Genomic DNA, 24,769 nt, shown 5'->3' on the forward strand with positions numbered 1-24,769 from the left:
ATCAGGAGGAGTCAAGGGGACTGGGCCTGAGGCACTTGAACCTTGGGCTCTGGCCTGGGGGTGCTGGGATGAGGAAGGGCTTCCTCTTTGCTGTCTTACGTTCCCACCCACAGAGGGAGACCCTGGCCCCGGGTGCCGGGGCCCCTCTGCCTCCAGGCCTCCCCGGCAAGTCCCACCTCCCCACTTTCAGGCTGTAAGATCAAAAGAACCGGCCTGGCCATGTGAAGAGCAGACACAGGCCCAGAGACTCCAAGAAAGGCCTGGAGAGTCACACATTAGTGCGGGATGTTTGGGGTCCCCCATCCCCACCTCTGTCCTCACTCCTTCCTCCTTTCTCCACCACCTCACAGCTTATCTCTGATACACGTATAATAAATAAGACATTTGCACGTAAGGGTGACTGGGACAGCTCTCTCCCCGCCCCTCTCCCTTTCATATAAAAGCATTAAATACAGTTTCAAAATAAAATACAAAGAGCAAAAAGGGCCTGATCTCGGGGCCACCTGTTCTCCACAGGAGAATGAATCTACACGCCCCACTCGGACCTGCCTGGGAGATCGCGGGGCCCCTTCCCGGCCACACCGGGCCTGGCGCTGCCGCGGGGAAGAGAAAGATAGGCCGAGGCCCGGCCCCAGGCCCTTGGGGACTGAGAATGGGTGGCACGTCCACCGTGTACGAAGGGGGACAAGGAGGGGACGGGAATAGAACGCCAACTGCCGGGACCTCCAGTGCCCCGGGCTCGGACCAACGGGGACCCTAGAGCAGGAGCGCCTGACTGGGTTTAGGGGAAAACGGAGGTCTTCGGAGCAGGAGAGGAGCAAAGGAGAAAAGTGCTAATCCCTTTACAAGATCGGGGTCCAGGAGGGCGCGGCAGGAGCGGGGGAGCCGGAAGGGGCCGCGGGGCGCGCTGTCCCCAGAGCCCCCCCGTGGGGCTGGCGCAGCTGCCGGGGCCCCGGCCCAGCTCCGCCCCCGCCTCTGGCCGCCCGCCCGCCGGCGGTCCAAGCGTCCTCCCCGCCCCGGGCGGGCTCCGGAGCCCCGCCTTCCCGCCCTCCGCTGGAGGCCCTCGTCCGCAGTCCCGGCCTACGAGCGGCCGCGAATACCAATGAGGACCGGGGAGCGGCCGCCCCCGACCCGGGGGCCGTGCCTGCCGGCGTGCAACGCTACAGGGAGCTGGGCCCGGGCCCTCCTGCTCCCCACCAACCCCCACCCCGCCCTCGGGGCCCTAATACTGACGGTGGCAACCCCCCCCCCACACGGGCCTGGCGCGGGCTGGGCTGCAGGCCCTCCGTGCACACGCTTGGCGGCCGCGCTGGCCTCTCGGGAAACGTGGGGCCCCGCGCTTTCCTCGGCGCACCGACCGGCCCTGGGTGGGGGGGTTCCGGGGCTGCGAGCGGAACCCGCGACCCCACCCAAGTCCTATCTCCGCCCGGCCCGGCCAGCGGGGCGGGGGCAGCGGCGCCGGCGGCTAGGGCCGCGGGAAGCAGGGTGTCCGGGCCCGCGGGCCGGCGGAGCACAGGGCGGAGCCGCCCCGCCCGCCCCGCGAGCCCGCTACGCCCTGCAGACGGCGCCCGCTTTGAGGTCCGCGCCGCCGTCGCGCGGCGCCGGGGCGGGCGGCCCGAAGCCCTCGTGGCCGTAGCAGCGCAGCGCCGCCTCCTCGTAGGCCTCCAGGATGGTCTGGCGCTCCTCGGGCGTGAAGTCCATGGAGAAGGGGTGCACCTGCAGGATGTGCCGCTTGATGGTGCTGACCTTGAGCGTGGCCAGCGCGCCCCCGCACACCATGCACACCAGGCCGCGCCGGCTGCCGTCGTAGTCCATCAGGTACTCGCCCCGCCAGCGCGGCTGGTAGTTCCGCCGCTGCTCTCGGCTGCGAGGCGGGGGCGGCGGCGGCGGCGGGGGCGGCGGCGGGGGCAGCGGCGGGAAGGCGAGTCCTCCGGGCTCTTGGCCGTCCTCGTCGTCCTCGTCGTCCTCGGTGGGCCGTTCCGACGGCTCCCCTGGGGAAAGCGGGACATCGCCTAGGAAGGGACAAAGGAGCGCATTGGAGCGGGCAGAGGGCCAGCCGCCCGCGTCTCGCGCCTCAGCTCCGCCGCCGCCCACCTGGGCCCTCCGGTCCCGTCCTCCCCGATATGCCCTTCAGCCTTCCGCTCTCCCCACCCCCTTCCACCCAAGCACTCCCAGCCCTCGGCCCCCGCCGGGCCCGGGTCCCTGCCCCCACTCTCCCGCGCCACCTGCTCTGGCCCTGCGCCAGCTCACCCCACCACTCCTCCTCCTCTGGCTCCTCCTCCTCTTCCCCACCCCCCTCCTCGGAGGCTGCGGCTGTGCGGGGGGCGGCAGGGTCCCTGGGGGGCTCGGGGCGGGGCAGCCCCAGGGCCAGCAGGTGAGCTGCCTTCTCGCTCCACTCCTGGGCGATGAGGGCCCTGACCGGCCCGCTGAGGCGCGTGGAGCCCGGGTGGCGCTGGCGGATGTGCCGCTTGATGGTGCTCATCTTGAGCGAGGCCAGCGCGCCCCCGCACACCATGCACACCAGGCCGCGGCGGCCGCCGTCCAACTCCATGAGGTACTCCAGCCGCCAGCGCTCCTGGTAGCGGCGACGGTGGTCCCGGCCCCGCGGCGACCGGCCCGGGACCCCCACCCTCTCGCCCTCCTCTTCCTCCTCCTCCTCTGCGGGCCCGGGCCTCTCAGGGACCCAGCCAGCCTCTTCCTTTTTTACGTCTGGGGGACTGAGGTCCTGAGAGGAGAGGGCTCCAGCAGTGGGGGCGGGGTCCCGGCTCTTTCTGGTCAGGTCCTGGGGGACGAGGTCATCGTCTGTTGGGGAAGGGGTGAGGGAGACGGGCTCAGCCTGGTGGCAGGTTTGCCCTTACCCACGCAGAGGGGCCCTCACCCCAGCCCCAATCTAGAGGCCCCAGCCAGTGTAGGGTGTATGTATGTGTCTGTGTCTGGGGGTGGGTGGGTGTGGACAGGAGTCCCTCCCGGTTTTGGTCACAAACCCCCACTTTGCAGCCCTAATATGGGGGGGGTCTCGGCCCTGGGAGGGGCCTCGCACCTGGTGGGGACCGAGGGAGCTCAGACAGTGTCTTGGGCTGGCCACCCCAGGCTTGCAGCAGGGCGCTGCGCTGCGGGCCGCTGAGCCCCAAGGAGCTGGGGTGCACCTCCAGCACGTGGGCTCGGATGTCGTCCAGGTGCAGGCTGGGCAGTGCCCGGCCACAGGCCATGCACACCAGCCGGTTCCCCCGAGGGTCATAGTCCATGAGACACTCTGCCCGGAACCAGTTCTGCAGGGACTCCTTCAGCCTCCGCTCCAGCCGCCGGGCCCCCAGCCCCCTGCTGCCCCCGGCCCTCCGGGAGGCTGAGAGGCGCCGACGCCGAGCCCGGGGTGCCACTGGGCCCCCTCGCCGCTGGCATCGGCTGCCCTCACCAGCTGGGGCTTTGCCTGAAAGGGTTGGAGGGAGGGAAGGAACTGAGATGCTGGCCCTCCAGGGAGTGCCCCACCCCCCACCGCCACAGCCAGGTCATCCACTAGCCTGTCCCTCACTCTATACTCTGAGCCCCCAGCCTGACCTTGGCCCTGCTCTTCCTCTCTCCTGCGGCCTGAACTCCTCCAGCTCCTGCCCTGCACACAGACCGGAAACTCTACCCGCTCCGCCCTGACACCCAGATTCTAGCCCCTTCCCCGGACTTCACTGTCAAGCCATACCTTTCCAGCACCCTCTACTCCCAGCCTTCCCCCCGAGCCCCACAAATGCCCCCACCTCCACTCTCCTTGCTCCTTCTAAAACCACAGAAGGCCAAGACCATCAGAGATGCTGCAGACCCCTTACTCTCACTGTCCCGCCCCCAATACTGCACAAGTAGGACAATAAGCAGACCCCCACCGACACTCACTCCAGAAAGTGAGTTAGCTGCCTGCGAAGCCAGGGCTGGGCCTACGGGGCCCCGCCCACCACCCAGGCCCCTGCCTCTCCAGGTCCTGTGTTACCTGGGCCCTTGGGTGGGCAAGCTTGCAGGCTAGCCCCCTCCTCCTCCTCTTCCTCTTCCTCTTCCTCCTCCTCCTCGGCCCCCTGGGCCCCCAGGCCCTCGGACTCTCCACAGGCCCCCAGCCCCAAGTGGGCATCCCAGCTGTTGCTGATGACTTCCTTCTCCCGGGGACTCCAATGCAGGGAGTAGGGGTGCTTCTGGCGGATGTGCCGTTTGATGGTGCTGAGCTTGAGCGTGGCCAGGGAGCTGCCGCACACCATGCACACCATGCCGTGCCGGGCAGGGTTGAAGTCCATCAGGTACTCCAGCCGCCAGTGGTCGTGGTAGTAGCGCCGGTGGTCACGGCCGGGGATGCGGCTCTTTCCAGGCCTCGAAGCCCGGGCCTCACAGTGGTCTGAGTATTTCCTGCCTGAAGATGCCGGGCCCCTGGCCCTGGAGGAGGGCAGGGGGGCGCTCCCCCAGGACCCCAAGGCACCCCCATCCAGCTGAAGATCTTGCCCTGAAGGGGAGGGGGGAAAGGGAGACAGTTTTTCAATGCCTGATATCCAGGAAATGAACCCAGGGCGGGGATTCTGCAGAGAAAGGGGGGTGGGGGAGGGGTCGTTTGGTGAGGTGGGGGCAGGAAAAGGATGGCAACAGCAATAAAAGGGATATGGGAGAGCCCCGGAGTCAAAACATTGGCCCTTTACAAAGCGTGAGGACCCTTTAAGAGAGGACCAAGAACAAAAGGATGCAGGGCACTGCCAAGGGTCTAGCTCTGACTTTTTAAAAAATAAAGTGAAGGCCAAGGCGGCAGCCAGCTCTGTATGGCCCCCTTTCTGGCGGCAGGCTGTGAGGGAAAAGCCAGGAGAGCAGCAGGCCGGGGCGGTTATGGAGCAGAGCGGGCAGTGGCAGAACAAAGGGGGCATCTGTCTGCATCCAGAGCTGCACACGGGACCCACCCGTCTGAGGCCCCAGCCAGGAGGGCCCCACCCAAACATCTTCTCCCTTTTTCCAATAATGCCTCAAAGGCAGCCTTCTGAGAGTTCCCTTTGGGGGGGCTAAGCATGGCCAGTTTCCCAAATACAGGCACCGGTGAGAGGGGAGGGATCCCCAAGACAAAGCTGTCAACACCTACAGGCACAGGAGTTTCTAGGACCCTGTAGTCCCTAGACTCTAGGGAGAGCCAATGACCCTGCAAGGGGATGGCTCAAGGAAAGGGAGTGGCCACCACCCACCGAAGCCCATTAAGTCTTTCTGGGGATTTATTTTTTGCTCTCGCAGAGAACCAGCCACTGCCCAGCAATCAGGGGGCAGGCACTGGAGAGGCCCAAGCACAGCACACTAAGCCAGCGGTGTGCCCTTTTGCCAAACAGGCAGACACCCCCAAGCAGTCCCGACCTTCCCTGCAGTTTGGACTCTGTTTTATTTAGAAAAGGGTTTCCTGGCCACATAAGCTGAATGGACAAGTGTGGTCATGCTCCCACTGGAGAATCTCAGGGTCAGAGAAACAAAAGACAGGACCAGAGAGGGCTCCTGTCACCACTGTGGGTTTTTTATTTGTTTTGATTTAAGTAGATCCAAAGAAAAAAGCACTGGCTTCAAAGTCAGAGACCTCGGTTCCAGTATGGCTTCACTGGTAACTTGCTCTGTGATCTTTGATAGGTCATGTGGCTCTCTGGGCCTCAGCCTCTTTGTCTGAAAAGGCACCGGAGAGCTAGCTGGTCTCCAAGCATCCTTCCAGCGCCGGATCTAAGCGAGTCTAAGGTGGATTGGCCCTTTAAGAGCCCAAAAAAAGGGGAGGAGCTGAGATTCTTTAAAAACAAAAGGGGATGGGGAGTTTCTGGGAGGGGAGCTCCGAGATTAGGGCAGTCTCCCTAGCCCGGACTGAACCGTCACGGGTCTTCAGGCGGGGACCCGGCAGCAGGGGAATGAAGAACCACAGCGTCCTCTGAGAGCGAGCGGGGAGGACGGGCTGGTCCTACTATAGCTGACAAATTGTGGCAAATTTTTCTTAAAAGAAGGGAGGCGATAACGCGCGGACAGGAGGGGGTATCTGCCTTTGTGAGCGAGCCCATCCCTTTAAAAACTACCCGCGGTGGGTTAAGGTAGCGGGGGGCCCCCCGAGGCTCCAGCCAGCGCTTTCCTAGAAAGAACGTTGGGGCGGGGTGGGGGGTGTTGGAGAAAAAGGTTTCCTGTCTGTAAGCAAGGCCACGGGAGGGGAGGAGCAGCCCGACTTAAAGCAGCGGAGTTCCCAGCTCAGCTCCTCTGGGGGAAGCCTCCCAAAAGGGACCCCCCCAGTCTGGCCAGACTTTTAAGAGACAAGCCGGATAAGGGAGACCACCTGGGAGTCTGAAAGAGAAAGGGGCGGGGGCGCAAGTCCAACAGCCCAGAGCGCGCGCCCCGTGGCGCCGGGCCGGGCCCTTTGGAGACCCCTAGGCCTGGCCTTGAAGGCGGGGGCCGCGGGGCCCTTTAAAGGGGAGGGAATCCGCCAGAGCCCCGCAGGCGGACCCCGGTAGCTGGGCGGGGGGCTCCCCTGCTGGCCCTGCAGGCGCGATCCGCGCCCGCCAGGTGGCGCCCCCGGCCGCCCTGCCCGCGTCCCCCCCTTTGTTCGGCGGCGGAGAGGGGCCCGGAGCCCAGAGCCGCAGCCCTCCCCTCCCCCCATGCCGGGGCCCCCGCCCGAGCCGCCGGCCCCAGCTCTTACCGCCGTCGTCCTCCTCGGGTTCCGCGCCGCCGCTCGATCCGGCGGGCGGCAGCCGTCGGCCCCGTGCGGAGGCCGCTGTTGGCCCGGGGCCGCCCCTGCCGCCGCCGCTCCGGCTCCGGTGGTCCCCGCCGGGCTCCATGCGCTGCGCTGCGGAGCGGGGCCCCGGGGCGGCGGGGCGCGGGGCCGCGGGGCCGGCGGCGGCCCGCGCGGGGCGCTCGGTGCTCGGGGCCCCGGGGCGCGGGGCGCATGCACGGGGCGGCTGGCCGCACGGACGGCTGGCTGCTCGCTCGGCGGCGCGGGCTGGACCGGGGTGGGGACTCCTGTCTGGGGCCCCTGGGGCTCCTTTAAGGGCTCCTGGGTAAATTTAAAGGGGCCGCGCGCTATTTCCTCCTGCCAGCTCGCGGGGGGCTGGAGGGGAGAGGCGGGAGGCGACGAGCTGGCCCGAGGCTCCGCAGCCGGCGCCCGCCCCGGACGTTGGGAGCACAGACCTCGCCGCCCTCGCGGGCCCGTACCGCCGCCTCCGGGGCTCTGGTCCCGGCTCCTGAAGGGTCACTGAAGTGGCGAGGGGCGCCCGCGTCCGCTGCGACGCGCTTCCACCCGGGCTCGGCTCGCAGCCACTGCCCCCTCGGGGCATCTCAGCGCCTGGCTCCCCGCACCCGTGCCGGCCGGAGACCGCCCGGTGGGAGGCCCAGGGTCCCCGCCGGGGCTGCCTCCTCCCGCGCGAGCTCGGCGCGGGCCCCAGAACGGACGCGACTGGCAGGGGCCCCAGATGGCCGCGGCCCCGCCGAGAGGGTGGAGCCGCGGGGGCGGCCGCGCCCCCTCCCGCGGGAGCCGCCCCGGAGCGCCGGGAGTTTGGGCTCCTCCATGGGAGGGGCGGACGGGCGAAGCTCCCCGAGAGCCGGCCGGGGGCGGGGGCCGCAGCTGCACAGACTCGGGCCGGGAAGAGGGGGCGCGCAGTAGACTCGGGGAAAGCCGGCTGCGCCGGGGCCCGACGCTGCGGGACGGAGGGGGCCCCAGACTGAAAGCCGGAAAGAGAGGGCGTGCGCCGAGGTGACTCAGGCTCCGGCCCCCGGAGGCCTGGGGGTGCCAGACGAGGCCCTTGACGCGCCCCCCAAACCCCCGCCCGGCCCGAGGAGACGAAGAACGCTGACCCCGGGCGGGGTGTCGAGCACCTCGGGACGCGCGCCACCGCGGCTGCGAAGCGCTGGGGCGCACCCTGGCCGCAAGCCCCGGGATGCCTTGGGGCCCCAAGCTCCCAGGAAGCGGAGAGAAGGGATCCCGAGAAGCAGCGCGGGGCGCGGGTCTTTCCGCGAGGACCGGCTGGAGGAGCAGGTGCTCGCTTTGCCTGTGGTTGGTCGCCCACAACAAAGGCGATTCCTAGAGATCCAAATTACAGGGTGCGGAGGCCATGCAGGGTCTTATTATCTCGAGGTGGGTTTTATGCTTTTCCCTGGGGAGGTACCCAGAGATCCGTTAAAGAAGTCACCCTGGACAGACTCGTTCGCCCATCCAGCACCTACTGTGTGCCAACACGCTTGTAGGCGCTGGGCGGTGAAGGAGACAGACAAGACTGATACTGTTTATGACTTAACAGGCACCAACGGCTTATAAAAAGGAAACAATTCCAGCCCTTCGGGAGCCATGGGAAATATTAAATTACTTGGAACACAGGAAGCATATCCCCTAAGCGTTCGTGAAGAGTGGCCCAGAGCTAAAATTTCTTAAGTACTTGAAGGTGTCTGTCACCACTTGGAGATGTTGTCCACATGATGACCCGCGAGAGATACCTCCTTGGGTAAACTGAGTCCCGGCCGTCCAGCTCTGTTCTCTGCACCGCTGGCCTTGCTTTCAGGTTGCAGCTGCGCTGTTTGCAGCCTCTTGGAACTCTGGGACCCTGATGGTGATGACAGACAGTGCTATGAGATGGGGGATTCCTTGGTTCATTATGTCCTTCATTTGTGCCGATCCCCGGCCATAAAGGGAAAATGAGATACAGACCTGACCTTCAAATTCTCCTAAGTCTGGGTTTAAAAAAAAAAAATCACAAAGGTAACCCATGACCAGGACTGGCCACTGTGCAACACTCTGGCTATGTGTCCTGCCGGTTCTCTATCAGTATAAATAGGATATTTTTTTAAAGATTTTATTTTTAAGTAATCTCCACACCCAACGTGGGGCTTGAACTCACATCCCCCACATCAAGAGCCGATCTACCCATGAGCCAGCCAGGCGCCCTTAAGTAGGATCATTTTATTTGTTACCAAAAAAAAGGTATCAAAGCCACCCGGAGCCATTTTTTTAATGCGTGGTGCTTCTCTCCTTGTCTACATCCAGCTCAGCTCCAGAAATGGCTCCCAGCTCTGTAGTCCTGAAGCATTCTCGCCAACTGATGCTCACAGCCACCCTGTGAAGATAAAGCTTTGTTCTCATCACCAAAAAAAATTACCTAACACAGCCGGGGAGGGGGTGGGAATATTTCATCCACCCTTTAGAGCAGATCTTCCCTTGCGGGGTCTCCTGCAAGATGGGCAAGCAGTAGTAACCAGGACCACACTGCGGCTTTTCATGGGACCTATGGACTTTGGGCTCCATGTGTATCCTCCTCTAGTTTAAAAAAAAAAAAAAAAGATTTAATAGATTTTTGTGGGCCCTTCAAACTTCTTTATTTTCTCTGATGTGAGGAAAGATAAGCCTCTTCTTTGAGCCTCGAATGTCACTTTTTTCTCTTCTGATTTTAAAGTAAATTCAAATGTTTCCATGAGCCCCTATAGCTATCGTAGGTTCTAGGCACTATGTCCTCAGTGCCTGATGGTTAGCCAGGCTCGACTGCAGCACAGTGTGATAAGAGCCGAGAGGGAGGCCACCCAATCGGAGGAAACTTCTAGGGAAGATACTAAGACAAGTCTTGAAGGGCCTCGACCAGGTTGCCTGGAGGAGAAAGGAGCTAGGGCTTTCCTAGCCAAGGCCAGGGAAGTGCCTGGGGTGGAGGGTTTCCAGTGGGAGAGACAGAAGAGGAAATAGGAATGAGCAGGGCCAGGGCCTTGGGTGCGCAGCTGAGAGTCTGCATTTGTCCTGAAGGCATGAGGAATGCCTGGAGCCGGTATGCAAGGCGTTCTGGAGGCAGCCTGAGAACACGAGGGAGGGAGCGAGGAGGGAAAGATGGGGACACTGGCAAGCAGTCCACAGACTGCAGTCCAAGTAACATGAAGGCAGCGGAGGGGAAGCAAAAGGTTCAAGTGGGGCCACAGGATGTGTGTGCCATCTTCCCAGCACACAAGGGGGCGATCTGGGGGCGAAATGTCACCTGTGCCCGGGGCTGAGTCATGCACCCCACTGTCTCCCAGTAGGAGAGGATACCTCTTCTCACCAAGGAGCAATGCGTAAAGCAAGCATGCACCTGAAATCTGCCTCCGCTCAGAGGGGGCATCCTTCCCTGTTTCACAAGCCCCAAAGGGGCCCTTTTCACTAATTTTTAACAAAGACCCCCTTCGAAGCTAGTCACGGTCCTAGATTGAGCCAACGAGAGGGTAGAATCCACAGGACATGGAGCAGGGTTCAATGTGCTGATCAGAGAAAGACAAGGCTCCCTCCCAAGCCTCGGGATGAGGGGGGACAGGAATATAAAAGACGACATAGATTTGGAGGGTGGAGACACAATGAAGTCTGGGAAAAGATAAACTGAGGCATATTAAAATTTTAGGAATTTGTTTACACAAAATCGATTCAAGCGGGGCAGCGCCAAACCAGAGTGGTTAGAAGCACTCTGTCAACGGGAGCTGGGGAAAGACTAATAGGGAAGCGTGGGAAGCAAAGTAAGGAAGGTATTGATTGGCTATAGCTTGAACTCCTGGTGGCTGTTGGCAATCGGTTGCCTTTAGGTTGCACTTTGGTGACCTTGAGGTAGTTACAGGCTTAGATTTGGGTTTGCTTACATAGGTGCCAAGGGTGAGAGGCACCTCTGTCTAATGGCCTCCTTGTTGAATTAATTTAACAATTACTTCCATTTGGTCATCCTTGCATGGTAATAGATGGACTGCAAATTCAGTACCGGTACCACTCTCAGTCATCATCAGAGTTAAATTGTTCTTACCATAATGTGAGATTCGTGGTTACAATGTCAAATCCATTGAAGAATTGCTTTGGCCATTCGTCTGTTGTGCGTCTTTTCTTATTTTAATTTATTTATTTGGGAGAGAGAGACAGCAACAGAGATAGTAAGAGAGCACACTAGCATGGAGGAGAGGGAGAAGCAGGCTTCCTGCTGAGCGGGGCCCATTAGCTGAACCAGAGGAAGACACTTACACTGAGCCACCCAGGTGTCCCTGTTGTGCGTCTTGTTTCTTGTTCCTCCAAGCGTAGGGAGACTATCCAAGGTGCTGATGGCTGCAAACATGCATGGACGATCTCGGAGAGAACTCCGTGCCCCCAGAGAGATGATAATGCTGACTGTGAATAGAATAATGCCAAGAGGCTGACATCAACTCTTAGCCAGGGTCCCCATGAGCCAATCCAACCAGAACCATCTAAGTCAAAGCATGTAACTGATGAGGTACCAAACTGTTCTAGCCAGGTAGCCTGTTTCCTAATCTCTCATATTTGAGTTTCTACACAACGGGAAGTTGATCCAGGGGCAGTAGAAGGCTTTTTATTGAGGTACAGACATCTCCTTTTTCAGCCAGCAAGTAACTGAAAGCAATTCCGTTGCCAAAAATCATGTTAACGAGAGACTTTAGGGACATCTGTTGTCCAACCATGGCCTGAGTAGTAGACTCAGCGATGGTTGCCAAGGTCAAGGACAAGTTTTTTTCTTGTTTATTTTTGTTTTAAAGATTTTATTTATTTATTTGATAGAGAGGCAGGTAGGGAGAGAGGAGAAAGAAGGCTCCCTGCTAAGCAGAGAGCCCGATGCGGGGCTCGATCCCAGGACCCTGAGATCATGACCTGAGCTGAAGGCAGAGGCTTAACCCACTGAGCCACCCAGGCGCCCCCAAGGACAAGTTTTTAACCACATATTTGTTTGTGCTCATTGGAGGGGAAGGAAGAAGGGACCGTCCCAATGACACCTATCCAGAGGGATACATCTGCTGGTAAACTTCTTCTTAGTCATAGTATAAATTCAAAGGAGCAGACCAATATTGAGTTTCTGAGGTACGATGAAGGGTCAGTGAAATGGTAAATACAAAAACCACACATTCACACAGCCCTTGCATCCTCCAGCTGTCAAGACAACGAGTGGGCCAAGCTTAGAGGCCATTGCCAAAACCTCCACATGTGAGTAGTAGCTAGGAGATATGCCTAGGACTCCTTCATAATTATTAGCATGTATGGTGGGCCCATTGGTGTTAGCAAGACTCAAACCAAGACTCAACCAAGACTCAAATACTGTATTATCACATATTGAAAGACCACTTGAACATAGAGGCCCAAATGTAAGCCTAAAGATGGTCTGATAAACACAGACTGCTCTGTAATGTCTTTCATATATATTCCCCCAACCCCCGCCAACAGATCTCATCTTGCCATCCCAGGGTTAGGTAAAATTGAGGCAAAGAATGAGGGTCTGTGGATTTAGCATTTTAACTTTATAAAAGGGGCCTGTGGGAAATTTAGGCATACAGTGGCATGTGGGATGTCAGTGAAATTCCTTGTAGGGTGAACTAAGGGGGTCTCTCTCGTAAAATCCTGATGTTGGTATGGCATGACCAACTGAGCAGTTAGCCAAGTTTCCTGTAGTAGTATTATTTGTGAAATTCTAATTATAGTGCTGCCTTCCCGTGCTTTAATAGAGAGAAAAGCAAATAGAAAATAGATAAAAGGGATAAAGATTTCATATTGGAGATGAAGATCTTGATCCGGTATCTTGGGAGAGCTGTCCACCTCAAGATGTTGATGGCTTCTGGGGAGGACTCTCCCCAGTCTGTTTTAATTTTAGATCTCTGGCTGGAATGCAGTCCCAAGAGTCTGGAGGAGCCCTTTTCAATTGGGAGATGGGCGCCCAAGGTTCAAGTACCTCAAATTTGGCTGCCACCTGCGTAGTGAGGAGAACCTGGTGTGGCCCCTTCCAATGAGGTTCAAGGGCAATCTTTCTTAAGTGTTGTTTCCAGAAGTTTCTAACTCATGGAAGGTTTGACCATCTGTAGAAAGATCACAGAAAGCTTCCTTTACCTAGTGGAAATACACTTCGGCATAATGAATTAAAACTTTACAATACTGAGTCATTTCAGAATTTATGAGTACGAGGGGCACCTGGGTGGCTCAGTGGGTTAAGCCTCTGCCTTCGGCTCAGGTCATGATCTCAGGGTCCTGGGATTGAGCCCCACATCAGGCTCTCTGCTGAGCAGGGAGCCTGTTTCCCCCTCTTTCTCTGCCTGCCTCTCTGCCTACTTGTGATCTCTGTCTGTTGAATAAACAAATTAAAAATCTTAAAAAAAAAAAAAGAATTTATGAGTACGGGAAACACATGAGTTTCTTTTTTTTTAACACCCTTTTTTTTAAAGATTTTATTTATTTATTTGACAGACAGAGATTACAAGTAGGCAGAGAGGCAGGCAGAGAGAGAGAGGAGGAAACAGGCTCCCTGCTGAGCAGAGAGCCCGATGTGGGGCTCGCTCCCAGGACCCTGGGATCATGACCCGAGCCGAAGGCAGAGGCTTTAACCCACTGAGCCACCCAGGCGCCCCGACACATGAGTTTCTATCAGCCAAAGACATGGGTCTTTCTGTTACTATTTCCTTTATAAAGCTTACTTTATGCCTTCCCAAAGGTATTGATCGAATTGCCATCAGAGCCAATGGTAGAGCTTCTAGCCGTGGCAATCTAGTTGACTTTGTTAATTTCGGTAGCTTTGGGAGAAATGGGTTCCCCTGTCACTGGCGATCTCTCCTAGGATACCCCATAAGGAAATACATTTTCTAAAAGTTTCTTAGTCATGATTATGGTGTCAACCATCCTGCATGGGAAGTTTTCAACCCATCCCAAGAACATACAGCTGCAAGAACATACTGATAACCCATTGCAGGGAACAACTGAATGAAATCCGTTTGTAAGTCTTCACGTGCCCCAATAGGTAATAGGTGGTGGGGATGCACCAAGATGTGGTCTAACTTAATGGTCTTTCCAGGGCTATGGGTTGGACAAATCAGTCCCCAAAACTGGCTAACCAATTTGGTAGCCAAAATTGGTAAACCAGTTATGCGACCTCAGAGCAGTTACCCGCGCCCCATAGTTTTTTGTAATTTGGATCATTTCATCTGTCCCACAATGAGTTGCAGAATGTAGGGCTTTCAGTGATGGCATTTAGAAAGAAGCCAGCAGCCACCTGGGCCCTCAGTGCATCACCTAGATTTGCACTTGCTCCCTCATTCATTCAAGTTGCCTACTGGAGTAATTTTAGTGCTGGTCGATTTAGCATAGAAGTCCACTAGAGTACTTCTTGATACTCAGCTTCTGTATTCTAGTAGGATCTTCAATGTTAATCGTTGCAAGTTGTTAGGGAATAGAATAGCGGGGAGTGGTTCATTTATTTCTTGGGGCCCATTTTTGATGGGGGTTTCTTTAGAAATGAGGAACCCTCTCTGTTTCCATAACATGCCCAAGTCATGGGCCATCCCATAGGTATGCATGCTATCAGCATAAATGCTTATTGATTTTACTGTGCGTAGTTGACAAGCCTGGGGTCAGGCATGTGGCTTTGCTTCGTCACACAGACTTGGGTTGGGAAAGATTTCCCCTTCCAATAGTTTTAAGATTTTATGTATTTGACAGAGAGTGAGAGAGAGAGAGAGCTAGCACAGACAAGGGGAACTGCAGAGGAAGAGGGAGAAGCAGACTCCCCTGTTGAAAAGGGAGCCCAATTCGGGGCTCAATCCCAGGACCCAGGGATCATGACCTGAGCTGAAGGTGGACGCTTAGCCGTCTGAACCATCCGGACACCCCCTCCTTTCCAATAGTTTATATTGAGTTGTTACAGCATATCATGCTCAAAATTTCCCTAGTGAACTCTTAGCGTAGGACCCATGAGCCAAGAATATCACCTCTGGGTTTTCCACTGTGTCCTATGAGTCAGTGCAAGCCACCTCACACCCACCCAGGTATGGTGGTCCATCCCGTTGTCAGGCAGGGAAAGTAGAGTGGCAGAGCTGGCTGAGCAAGGCACCAACCACTTAAGGTGGAGGTCAGATGAGAGGAGAAGGTTCTCATAAGGCATAAGTCTACCTGCTGAGAAACGTTGAGGCTGATCAGAGAGCATGGGGTACTTGGAAGTGTCAGACAGGTACTAATACCAGTTCTGCCAATCTAGCTGCTGTAGCCAGAGCTTTCCAACAGTTTGGATGTGGTCTGGCTACTGGGTTTAACTGTAAGCTATAGTAATCAACCAGTCCATGTTTTCCTCCATGCTGCTATGTTAGAATTCCTAGAGTCTGCTTATCATGCTTGTGGACAAATAACTTAAAAGATTTAGTATAATTTAGGAGCCCTAGGGCGAGATTTTGTTGTAGGGCTAATGTTAGTTGGCTAAAGCCTTGCTCATGATTATCTTCCCAGGGTAAGGGCACTGGAATTGGGACCCTTGTAAGCCCATACAGGGGAGTTGCAATGAGAGAAAACTTTGGAACCCAAGATCCACAATATCCTACAAATCCAAGGAAACTCCTTAATTGTCACTTAGTTGTGAGTCTGGGGAAGTCTGGGATAATCTCTATTCTTTCAGATGAGAGACAGAGACTGCTTTTGCAATCAAACAATGTCCTAGGTTGGGGGCCTTGCCTTTGGAGAAGAGTTTTTCATTGGAGGCTTATGGGTTTTGCAAGCTTAGTGCTATAATAGATAAACCAAATCTATTTCTTAGGCCTCCCTCCTGGCTGGGATGTACCAGTAGATCATCTCCATATGGAATGACTGTAGAGTTGTTAGGGAACTGTAAGTTTGCCAAGCCTTGATGTTAATAAAACCTGTGAAAAAAATAAGGACAGGCCTTCAGCAATCCAGGTATACTGTTGGTTTTTCCAAGCAAAGGTAGATAAATATTGATTCTTCTTGTCAGCTGGACTCTTACAGAAAACGGAGCTGAGAGCCACCACTGTGAACCATTTTCAGTTTGTAGGTACATTAGACAGCAAGGTGTTGGGGATTTGGAACTCCAGGGAACCTTGGTATCACAATTTTACTGACTGTACGCAGATCTTGGACAAAACTCCAACCTCATCCATTTGATTTTTTTTTAAGATTTTATTTATTTATTTGAGAGAGAGAGTGAGTGAGAGAGAGAGAGAGAGTGGGCAAGATCGAGAGCACATGAGCAGGGGCAGAAGGAGAAGGAGAAACAGGCTTCCCTGCTGAGTGGAGAGCCGGACCCGGTGCTGGATCCCAGGACCCTGAGATCATGACCTGAGCTGAAGGCAGACGCTTAACTGACTGAGCCACCCAGGTGCCCCTATTTGATTTTTTTAATGGGTAAAATGGGAGCATTGCAGGAGTCAGCCCTTGCTTCATTTAGTCTTCTCCAACTGTCTCCAACTGTGAGCGCCCTCAGATACCTTCTGGTTTTAGTGGGTATTAAGTCAACTTAGGCAGGTATTTGAAATATTTTTATGGGTTCAGCTCTCTTAATTTTGCCTTTGTTGGTTGAAGAAAAAGCCCATAGGCATTCAGGCACTTCTGAGAGATCAGGGCTTTCATGCTTTCTTTTTTATTTTATTTTTTAAATTGTTCTTATTTGTTAAGAATTTAAAATTTTTTAAATTTTTATTTATTTATTTAGAGAGAATGAGAGCAGCAGGAGGGGCAGAGAGAGAGAGAGAGAGAGAGAGAGAATCCCAAGCTGACTCCACAATCAGCAGGGAACCCCACACAGGACCCTGAGATCAGGATCTCAGCTGAGATCAAAAGCCGAACGCTTAACTGCACCACCTGGGCTCCCCAGAGGTCATTTCTCCTGAGTTAATTTTTACATGACTCCTCAATTTGGAAAGCAGATCTCATCCTCACAGTTTTACTAGGGCAGGGCCACACAGGACGAGAGTATGGGTCCCCAAAAATGGTCCTAGTGCCATCTGGACTGGTTTAGATACAGGTACCCTTTGAGCTTGCTTAGAAACTCTCACTACAGGAATACGCCCTTTACTCCGAGGGGTTTGCCCCTTTATGAAAGCAGGGTCTCACATGGATACAGTGGCTCTGGACTTCACCGACATTAAACAGGCTCCTCCTTGAATGTTTACCTTAGTGCCCCCTTGCTCATTTAGAGGCATCATGGGGAGTGATTTACCTGAAGAGCCCTCATAGCCCATCAATTCTTTTTTTTTTTAGATTTTATTTTTTTTTATTTATTATTTATTTATTTATTTATTTGACAGAGAGAGAGATCACAAGTAGGCAGAGAGGCAGGCAGAGAGAGAGGAAGGGAAGCAGGCCCCCGCTGAGCAGAGAGCCCGATGCGGGACTCGATCCCAGGACCCTGAGATCATGACCCGAGCTGAAGGTAGCGGCTCAACCCACTGAGCCACCCAGGCGCCCCAGCCCATCAATTCTTATGATTATTTTGGTAATCTGATTTTGCAAGACTTCCCCCAAGGGGGAAACAATCTGGATTCATAGGTGGAAGTCCATGAAAAGATGGGTTCGGGGGACACCTGGGTAGCTCAGTTGTTAAGCTTCTGCCTTCAGCTCAGGTCATGATCCCAGGGCCTGGGATTAAGCCCCACATTGAGCTCCCTGCTCAGCCCCCCTGCTTGTGCTCCCTCTCTCGGTGTGTCTCTCTGTCAAATAAACAAATAAATACATTTTAAAATTAATATATAATGTATTATTTGCCCCAGGGGTACAGGTCTGTGAATCATCAGGCTTACACATTTCACAGAACTCACCACAGCACATACCCTCCCCAATGTCCATAACCCAGCCACCCTATCCCTACCCCCCACCCACCGCCCAGCAACCCTTGATTTGTTTCTTGAGATTAAGAGCCTCTTAAGGTTTGTCTCCTTCCCCATCCCATCTTGTTTCATCTTTTCCCTCCCTACCCCCATGACCCCCCACCCTGCCTCTCAAATTCCTCATATCAGAGAGATCGTATTATAATTGTCTTTCTCTGATTGACTTATTTCGCTCAGCATAACACCCTCTAGTTCCATCCAGGTCATTGCAAATGGCAAGATTTCATTTCTTTTGATGGCTGCATAATATTCCATTCATTGTATAGCTGTACCACATCTTCTTTATCCATTCATCCATTTTTTGATAGACATCTAGACTCTTTCCATAGTTTGGCAATGTCCATAGTGGACATTACTGCTATAAACATTCAGGTGCACGTGCCCCTTCAGATCCCTACATTTGTATCTTTAGGATAAATACCCAGTAGTGTGATTTCTGGGTTTTAGGGTAGCTCTGTTTTCAATTTTTGAGGAAACTCCATGCTGTTTCTCAGAGTGGCTGCACCATCTTGCATTCCCACCAACAGTGTAAGAGGGTTCCCCTTTCTCCACATGCTCATCAGCACCTGTTTTGTCCTGACTTGTTAGTTTTAGCCATTCTGACTGGTGTGGGGTGGTATCTCATTGTGTTTTTGATTTGTATTTCTCTGTTCCTGAGTGATGTTGAGCACTTTTTTATGTGTCTGTTGGTCATCTGGATGTCTTCTTTGCAGAACTGTCTGTTCATGTCTTCTGCCCATTTCTTGATTGGATTATTTGTTCTTTGAGTATGATAAGTTCTTTATAGATATTGGATTCTAGACCTTTATCTGATATGTCATTTGAGAATATCTTCTCCCATTCTGTCAGTTGTCTTTGGTTTTCTTGACTGTTTCCTTTGCTGTGCAAAAGCTTTTGATGTTAATGAAGTCCCAGCAGTTCATTTTTGCTCTTGCTTCCATTGCCTTTGGCAATGTTTCTAGGAAGAATTTGCAGTGTCTGAGGTCAAAGAGGTTGCTGCCTGTGTTCTCCTCAAGGATTTTAATGAATTCCTACCTCACATTGAGGTCTTTCATCCATTTTGAATCTATTTTTGTATGTGGTGTAAAGAAGTGGTCCAGTTTTATCCTTCTGCATGTGGTTGTCCAATTTTTCCAACACCATTTGTTGAAGAGACTGTCTTTTTTCTATTGGACATTCTTTCCTGCTTTGTCAAATATTAGTTGACCAAAGAGTTGAGGGTCCATTTCTGGGTTCTCAATTCTGTTATATTGATCTATGTGTCTGTTTTCGTGCCAGTATTGTACTATCTTGATGATTACAGCTTTGTAATAGAGCTTGGAGACTGGAATTGTGATGCCACTAACTTTGGCTTTCTTTTTCAACATTCCTCTGGTTATTTGGGGTCTTTTCTGGTTCCATAAAAATTTTAGGATTATTTTTTCCGTTTCTTTGAAAAAATTGATGGTATTTTGATAAGGAGTGCATTAAATGGGTAGATTGCTTTAGGTACCATAGACAGTTTCATAATATTTGTTCTTCCAGTCCATGAGCATGGAACGTTTTTCCATTTCTTTGTGTCTTTCTCAATTTCTTTCATAAGTACTTTATAGTTTTCTGAGTACAGATTCTTTGACTCTTTGGTTAGGTTTATTCCTAGGTATCTTATGGTTTTGGATGCTGTTGTAAATGGGATCAACTCCTTAGTTTCTCTTTCTTCTGCCTTGTTGTTGGTGTATAGAAATGCAGATGATTTTTGTACCTTGATTTTATATCCTGACCCTTTACTGAATTCCTGTATGAGTTCTAGCAGTTTTGGGGTGGAGTCTTTTGGGTTTTCCACATAAAGTACCATATCATCTGTAAAGAGTGAGAATTTGACTTCTTCTTTGCCGATTCAGATGCCATTTATTTCTTTTTGTTGTCTGATTGCTGAGGCTGGACTTCTAATACTATGTTGAATAGCAGTGGTGATAGTGGACATCCTACTGTGTTCCTGACATTAGGGGGAAAGCTCTCATTTTTTTTCTCCATTGAGAATGATATTTGCTGTGGGTTTTTCATAGGTGGCTTTGATGATATTGAAGTATGTTCCCTCTATGCCTACACTGTGAAGGGTTTTGCTTAAGAAAGGATACTGTACTTTATCAAGTGCTTTTTAAACATCTATTGAGAGTATCATATGGTTCTTGTTCTTTCTTTTGTTAATGTATTGTATCACATTGATTGATTTGCGGATGTTGAACCAACCTTGCAGCCCAGGAATAAATCCCACTTGATTGTGGTGAATAATCCTTTTAATGTACTATTAAATCATGTTGGCTAATATTTTGGCATAAATTTTTGCATCCATGTTCATCAAGGATATTGGTCTGTAATTCTCCATTTTTTTCATCTTTTTAAAAAGATTTTGTTTATTTATTTGAGAGAGAGAGAGACATAGTGAGAGGGAGGGAACACAAGCAAGGGGATCTGCAGAGGGAGAGGGAGAAGCAAGCTCCCTGGGGAGCCTGACATGGGGCTCGATCCCAGGACCCCGGAATTATGACTCAAGCCGAAGGCAGGTGCTTAACGACTGAGCCACCCAGGCGCCCCTCGGTTTAGGTTTTATACTTGAGACCTTTCTTGTTTCTTTCTTTTTTTTTTAATTTATTTTTTTTCTTTTCAGTGTTCCAGAATTCATTGTTTATGCGCCATACCCAGTGCTCCATGCAATACATCCCCTCCATAATACCCAACACCAAGCTCACCCAACTTCCCACTGCCCTCCCCTCCAAAACCCTCAGTTTGTTTCTCAGAGTCCACAGTCTCTACAGTTTGTCTCCCCCTTTCTTGTTTCTTGAGAAAGGCTTATATCACTATATACTTTCCTCTCAGAGCCGCCTTTACTGTCCCAAAGATTTTGAACAGTTGTGTTTTCATTTTCATTTATTTTCATGAATTTTTTCAATTCTTCTTTAATTTCCTGGTTGACCCATTCATTCTTTAGAAGGATGCTCTTTAGTCTCCATGTATTTGAGTTCTTTCCAACTTTCCTCTTGTGGTTGAGTTCTAGCTTCAGAGCATTGTGGTCTGAAAATATGCAGGAAATGATCCCAATCTTTTGGTAGCATTTGAGACCTGATTTGTGACCAGGATGTGATCTATTCTGGAGAATGTTCCATGTACACTAGAGAAGAATGTGTATGCTGTTGCTTTGGGATGGAATGTTCTAAATATATCTGTGATATCCATCTGGTCCAGTGTGTCATTTAAAGCCTTTATTTCCTTGTTTTTTTTTAAAGATTTTATTTATTTATTTGACAGAGAGAAATCACAAGTAGGCAGAGAGGCAGGCAGAGAGAGAGAGGGGGAAGCAGGCTCCCTGCTGAGCAGAGAGCTCGATGTGGGACTCGATCCCAGGACTCTGAGATCATGACCTGAGCCGAAGGCAGCGGCTTAACCCACTGAGCCACCCAGGTGCCCCCTTTATTTCCTTGTTGATCTTTTGCTTGGATGATCTGTCCAATTCAGTGAGGGGGGTGTTAAAGTCCCCTACTATTATTGTATTATTGTCGATGTGTTTCTTTGATTTTGTTATTAATTGTTTTATATAACTGGTTGCTCCCATATTAGGGGCATAGATATTTAAAATTATTAGATCTTCTTATTGGACAGACCCTTTAAGTATGATATAGTGTCCTTCCTCGTGTCTTAGTATGGTCTTTGGCTTAAAATCTAATTTATCTGATATAACCATTACCACTCCAGCTTTCTTTTGATGTCTGTTAGCATGGTAAATTGTTTTCCACCCCCTCACTCTAAATCTGGAGGTGTCTTTGGGTCTAAAATGAGTTTCTTGTAGACAGCATATTAATGGGTTTTGGTTTTTTATCCATTCTGATACCTGCATCTTTTGGTTAGGGTATTTAGCCCATTTACATTCAGGATAACTATTGAGAGATATGAATTTAGTGCCATTGTATTGCCTGTAAGGTGACTGTTACTGTATATTGTCTTCATTCCTTTCTGGTCTGTGACTTTTAGGCTCTCTCTTTGCTTAGAGGACCCCATTCAATATTCCCTGTAGGCTGGTTTGGTGTTTGCAAATTCTTTTACTTTTTATTTGTCCTGGAAACTTTTTATCTCTCCTTCTATTTTCAAAGACAGCCTAGCTGGATATGGTATTCTTGGCTGCATATTTTTCTCGTTTATTGCTCTGAATATATCATGCCAGTCCTTTCTGGCCTCCTAGGTCTCTGTGGATAAGTCTGCTGCCAATCTAATACTTCTACCATTGTATGTTACAGACCTCTTGTCCCGAGCTGCTTTCAGGATTTTCTCTTGTGTATTTTGGTCTGTTAGAAGAAACTACCTTCCAAAATTTTAAAGAAAGAGAAAAAAAAAAAATATATATATATATATGAGTTTATGTAAACATGATTGAAGGGATGGAATATGACTATAAAGATGAAAATTTTAAAAGATTCTAAAAAAGAAATTGATAAGAAGTTGGTTGGAAAAAGAAAAAGGGAAAGGAAAGACTGTTCTCAGGCTGGAGACTAGAACAAAGCCATGTGCTAGGTTTAGGGTATATTTTGATCTACTAGAAGAAATTGTATCCCAAATTTTTAAAGAAAAAAAAAACCATATATATATATACACACACACAAATAATAAGGTTAAATACAATGAAGGGATAAAATATGACTATAACATGTAATTTTAATATATTTTTAAAGGGTATTGATAAAAAAAATAGTTAAAAGTTAAAATAGCCTTACCTCCAAGGAGACCAAGTACCTTCAAGTGACAGAAGTGCTCCACAAACTAAAGCTACAGAGTAGAGGGATATTGAGAGAAGAGAAGCAGCCAGCCTCGGCCCAGTCCACCCCAAGCAACAGCCCCAACTCTTCCCTTAAGCACAAGTCCAGAGGCTGGTTCACTTCTGGTCCTTCCACAGCCTTACCTGGCCCATATCCTGGCACCATGGATTCTGCAAGTGGGGACAAGGACAAAAACTTGGTGGATAAATGGAGCCTTTTTGCACCAAGATCCCTCCAGAAGTCTGATTCAGGAGGTTTTGCCATCCAGACTTACAGAGGAGCCCAGAAGCCTCCAATGGAACTTATTCACGTCCAGACCACCCAAATGGCCGAAGATCCAGCAACCTTCAAGCCACCCAAGATGGACATCCTATTGATGGAAGGGAAGAAACCACTGCCGCAGACCCATAATCTCAAACCCCGTGACTTAAATGTGCTCACACCCACTGGCTTCTAGAGCTCTTTGTATTCCAGGGACTCTGGATAGAGGGTATCTTGTACCCAACTCCCCTTTTACCTTGGCTTTGACATAGGAGAGGTTTTTTTGTTTGTTTGTTTTTTAAAGATTTTGTTTATTTATTTGACAGAGAGAGATCACAAGTAGGCAGAGGCAGGCAGAGAGAGAGGGGAAAGCAGGCTCCCTGCTGAGCAGAGTGCTGGATGTGGGGCTTGATTCCAGGACCCTGGGATCATGACCTGAGCCAAAGGCAGAGGCTTTAACCCACTGAGCCACCCAGGCGCCCCCCAACTTTTTTTTTTTTTTTTTTTTTTTGCTTTTAAAACCTCTTAAACTGAAGCTAGAGCTGGAGATAAACTTGGTTTTTGAGAAATGTTAGTGGAAGAAAAAAAAAGAAATGTTAGTGCAAAGCTTGTCCTTGTGTGTGTGAAAGAAACCATTTTGTATGGTTTAAAGTTAAATAATCCTGGTGGTGACGTATGGGGGACCTCATTAGTCATTTTTGTATCATTTACCTTAGACGAGAACTTTGATCATTGCTTACTAGGTAAATAATATTTCTGTTGTTCCGGAACTGAGGCTTCTTGACTTCTTTACCACTGTAAAGTAGAGGTGTGCCCGAACTAGTTGAGACTTTGATCCTCTTGACTGTGCACTTCCATGTGCTCCAGGCTTGTCAGCTGGGGGGCCTGAGATCTGTTTGGCAGCCAGGGCAGCAGGGTCCCCCACTTCCTGGGCTGAAACCGGAGCATTCCTCTGTTTGGTAGCCTTCCAGGTCACTTTGTCCTGCAGCCACTTCTTACCAGAGCACTTCCGGCCAGTGCTGTTGGAGGGATGCTTCCCTTTTTTGTGTCTCAGAACAAACACTAATCTTGCATATCCTATTTTGCACTTTTAAAGATTTTATTTATTTATTTGACAGACAGAGATCACAAGTAGGCAGAGAGGCAGGCAGAGAGAGAGGAAGGGAAGCAGGCTCCCCGCTGAACAGAGAGCCCGATGCAGGGCTGGATCTCAGGACCCTGGGATCATGACCTGAGCCAAAGGCAAAGGCTTTAGCCCATGAACCACCCAGGCGCCCCTCCTATTTTGCACTTTTAAAATGAAATTAATCGGGGCGCCTGGGTGGCTCAGTTGGTTAAGCAGCTGCCTTCGGCTCAGGTCATGATCCCAGCGTCCTGGGATCGAGTCCCACATCGGGCTCCTTGCTCGGCGGGGAGCCTGCTTCTCCCTCTGCCTCTGCCTGCCTCTCTGTCTGCCTGTGCTTGCTTGCTCTCTCTCCCTCTATCCTTGACAAATAAATAAATAAAATCTTTAAAAAAAAAAAATGAAATTAACCTACCTCCAATCTGATTGAAAACTTCCTAGGGGAGAAAATTCAGGCTACTGGTTTGGTATAAATAAATGGATGTTAAACTTTTTTCAGTTATGCGCAAAGTGATACCTATGTTTAGATGGTAGTGCTGAGGTTCACGTGAAACTAGTGTCATCCTATTTTGATTTTTTTTTTCTATTTTAATTTTCTTGTTCAGGCCAGGCATTAAAAAATTTTTTTTCTGGGAAGTGCAAGAATTTTAAATTTTTCTGTATGAAATCATTGCCCCCAAGAAAGAGCTACATACTTTTATAAATAAGTTGCAGAGGAAAAGAACTAAGGAAGCCACTTTATTTGTCCTCACCATGTATGTGTTCAATCATTGTCTTAAATGCAGTCTCAAATTCCCACTGTTGTCTTTTTTTTTCTAAGATTTTATTTATTTATTTGACAGACAAAGATCCCAGGTAGGCAGAGAGGCAGGCGGGGACAGGGAGCAGACTCTCTGCTGAGCAGAGAACCCTATGCGGGGCTGGATCCCAGGACCCTGAGATCATGACCTGAGCTGAAGGCAGAGGCTTAATCAACTGAGCCACCCAGGCGCCGCCCCCCATTTTTTGTTTT

The 24,769-nt window shown here is 51.5% G+C and overlaps 2 protein-coding genes across 2 annotated transcripts; one reads left to right on the top strand and one right to left on the bottom strand.

Annotated features, from left to right (window-relative positions):
* Nucleotides 1-1,258: 1,258 nt before the first annotated feature.
* On the bottom strand, nucleotides 1,259-6,827 carry ZFTA (zinc finger translocation associated). Its single transcript, XM_044261179.1, has 5 exons — nucleotides 6,656-6,827; nucleotides 3,974-4,471; nucleotides 3,041-3,427; nucleotides 2,251-2,802; nucleotides 1,259-2,012 (listed from the first exon to the last, which is right to left on the bottom strand). The coding sequence occupies exons 1-5, from the start codon at nucleotides 6,792-6,794 to the stop codon at nucleotides 1,549-1,551; spliced, it is 2,040 nt and encodes a 679-aa protein (XP_044117114.1). The 5' UTR covers nucleotides 6,795-6,827; the 3' UTR covers nucleotides 1,259-1,548.
* Nucleotides 6,793-22,883, top strand: LOC122913693 (putative monooxygenase p33MONOX). The gene is made up of 2 exons (XM_044260338.1): nucleotides 6,793-6,965; nucleotides 22,326-22,883. Exons 1-2 carry the CDS (start codon nucleotides 6,793-6,795, stop codon nucleotides 22,828-22,830), a joined length of 678 nt encoding a protein of 225 aa, XP_044116273.1. The 3' UTR covers nucleotides 22,831-22,883.
* The last annotated feature ends 1,886 nt before the right edge of the window (nucleotides 22,884-24,769 follow it).

The sequence above is a fragment of the Neovison vison genome, chromosome 7, assembly GCF_020171115.1.
Source record: "Neovison vison isolate M4711 chromosome 7, ASM_NN_V1, whole genome shotgun sequence".
In the NCBI taxonomy this organism is placed as follows: Eukaryota; Metazoa; Chordata; class Mammalia; order Carnivora; family Mustelidae; genus Neogale; species Neogale vison.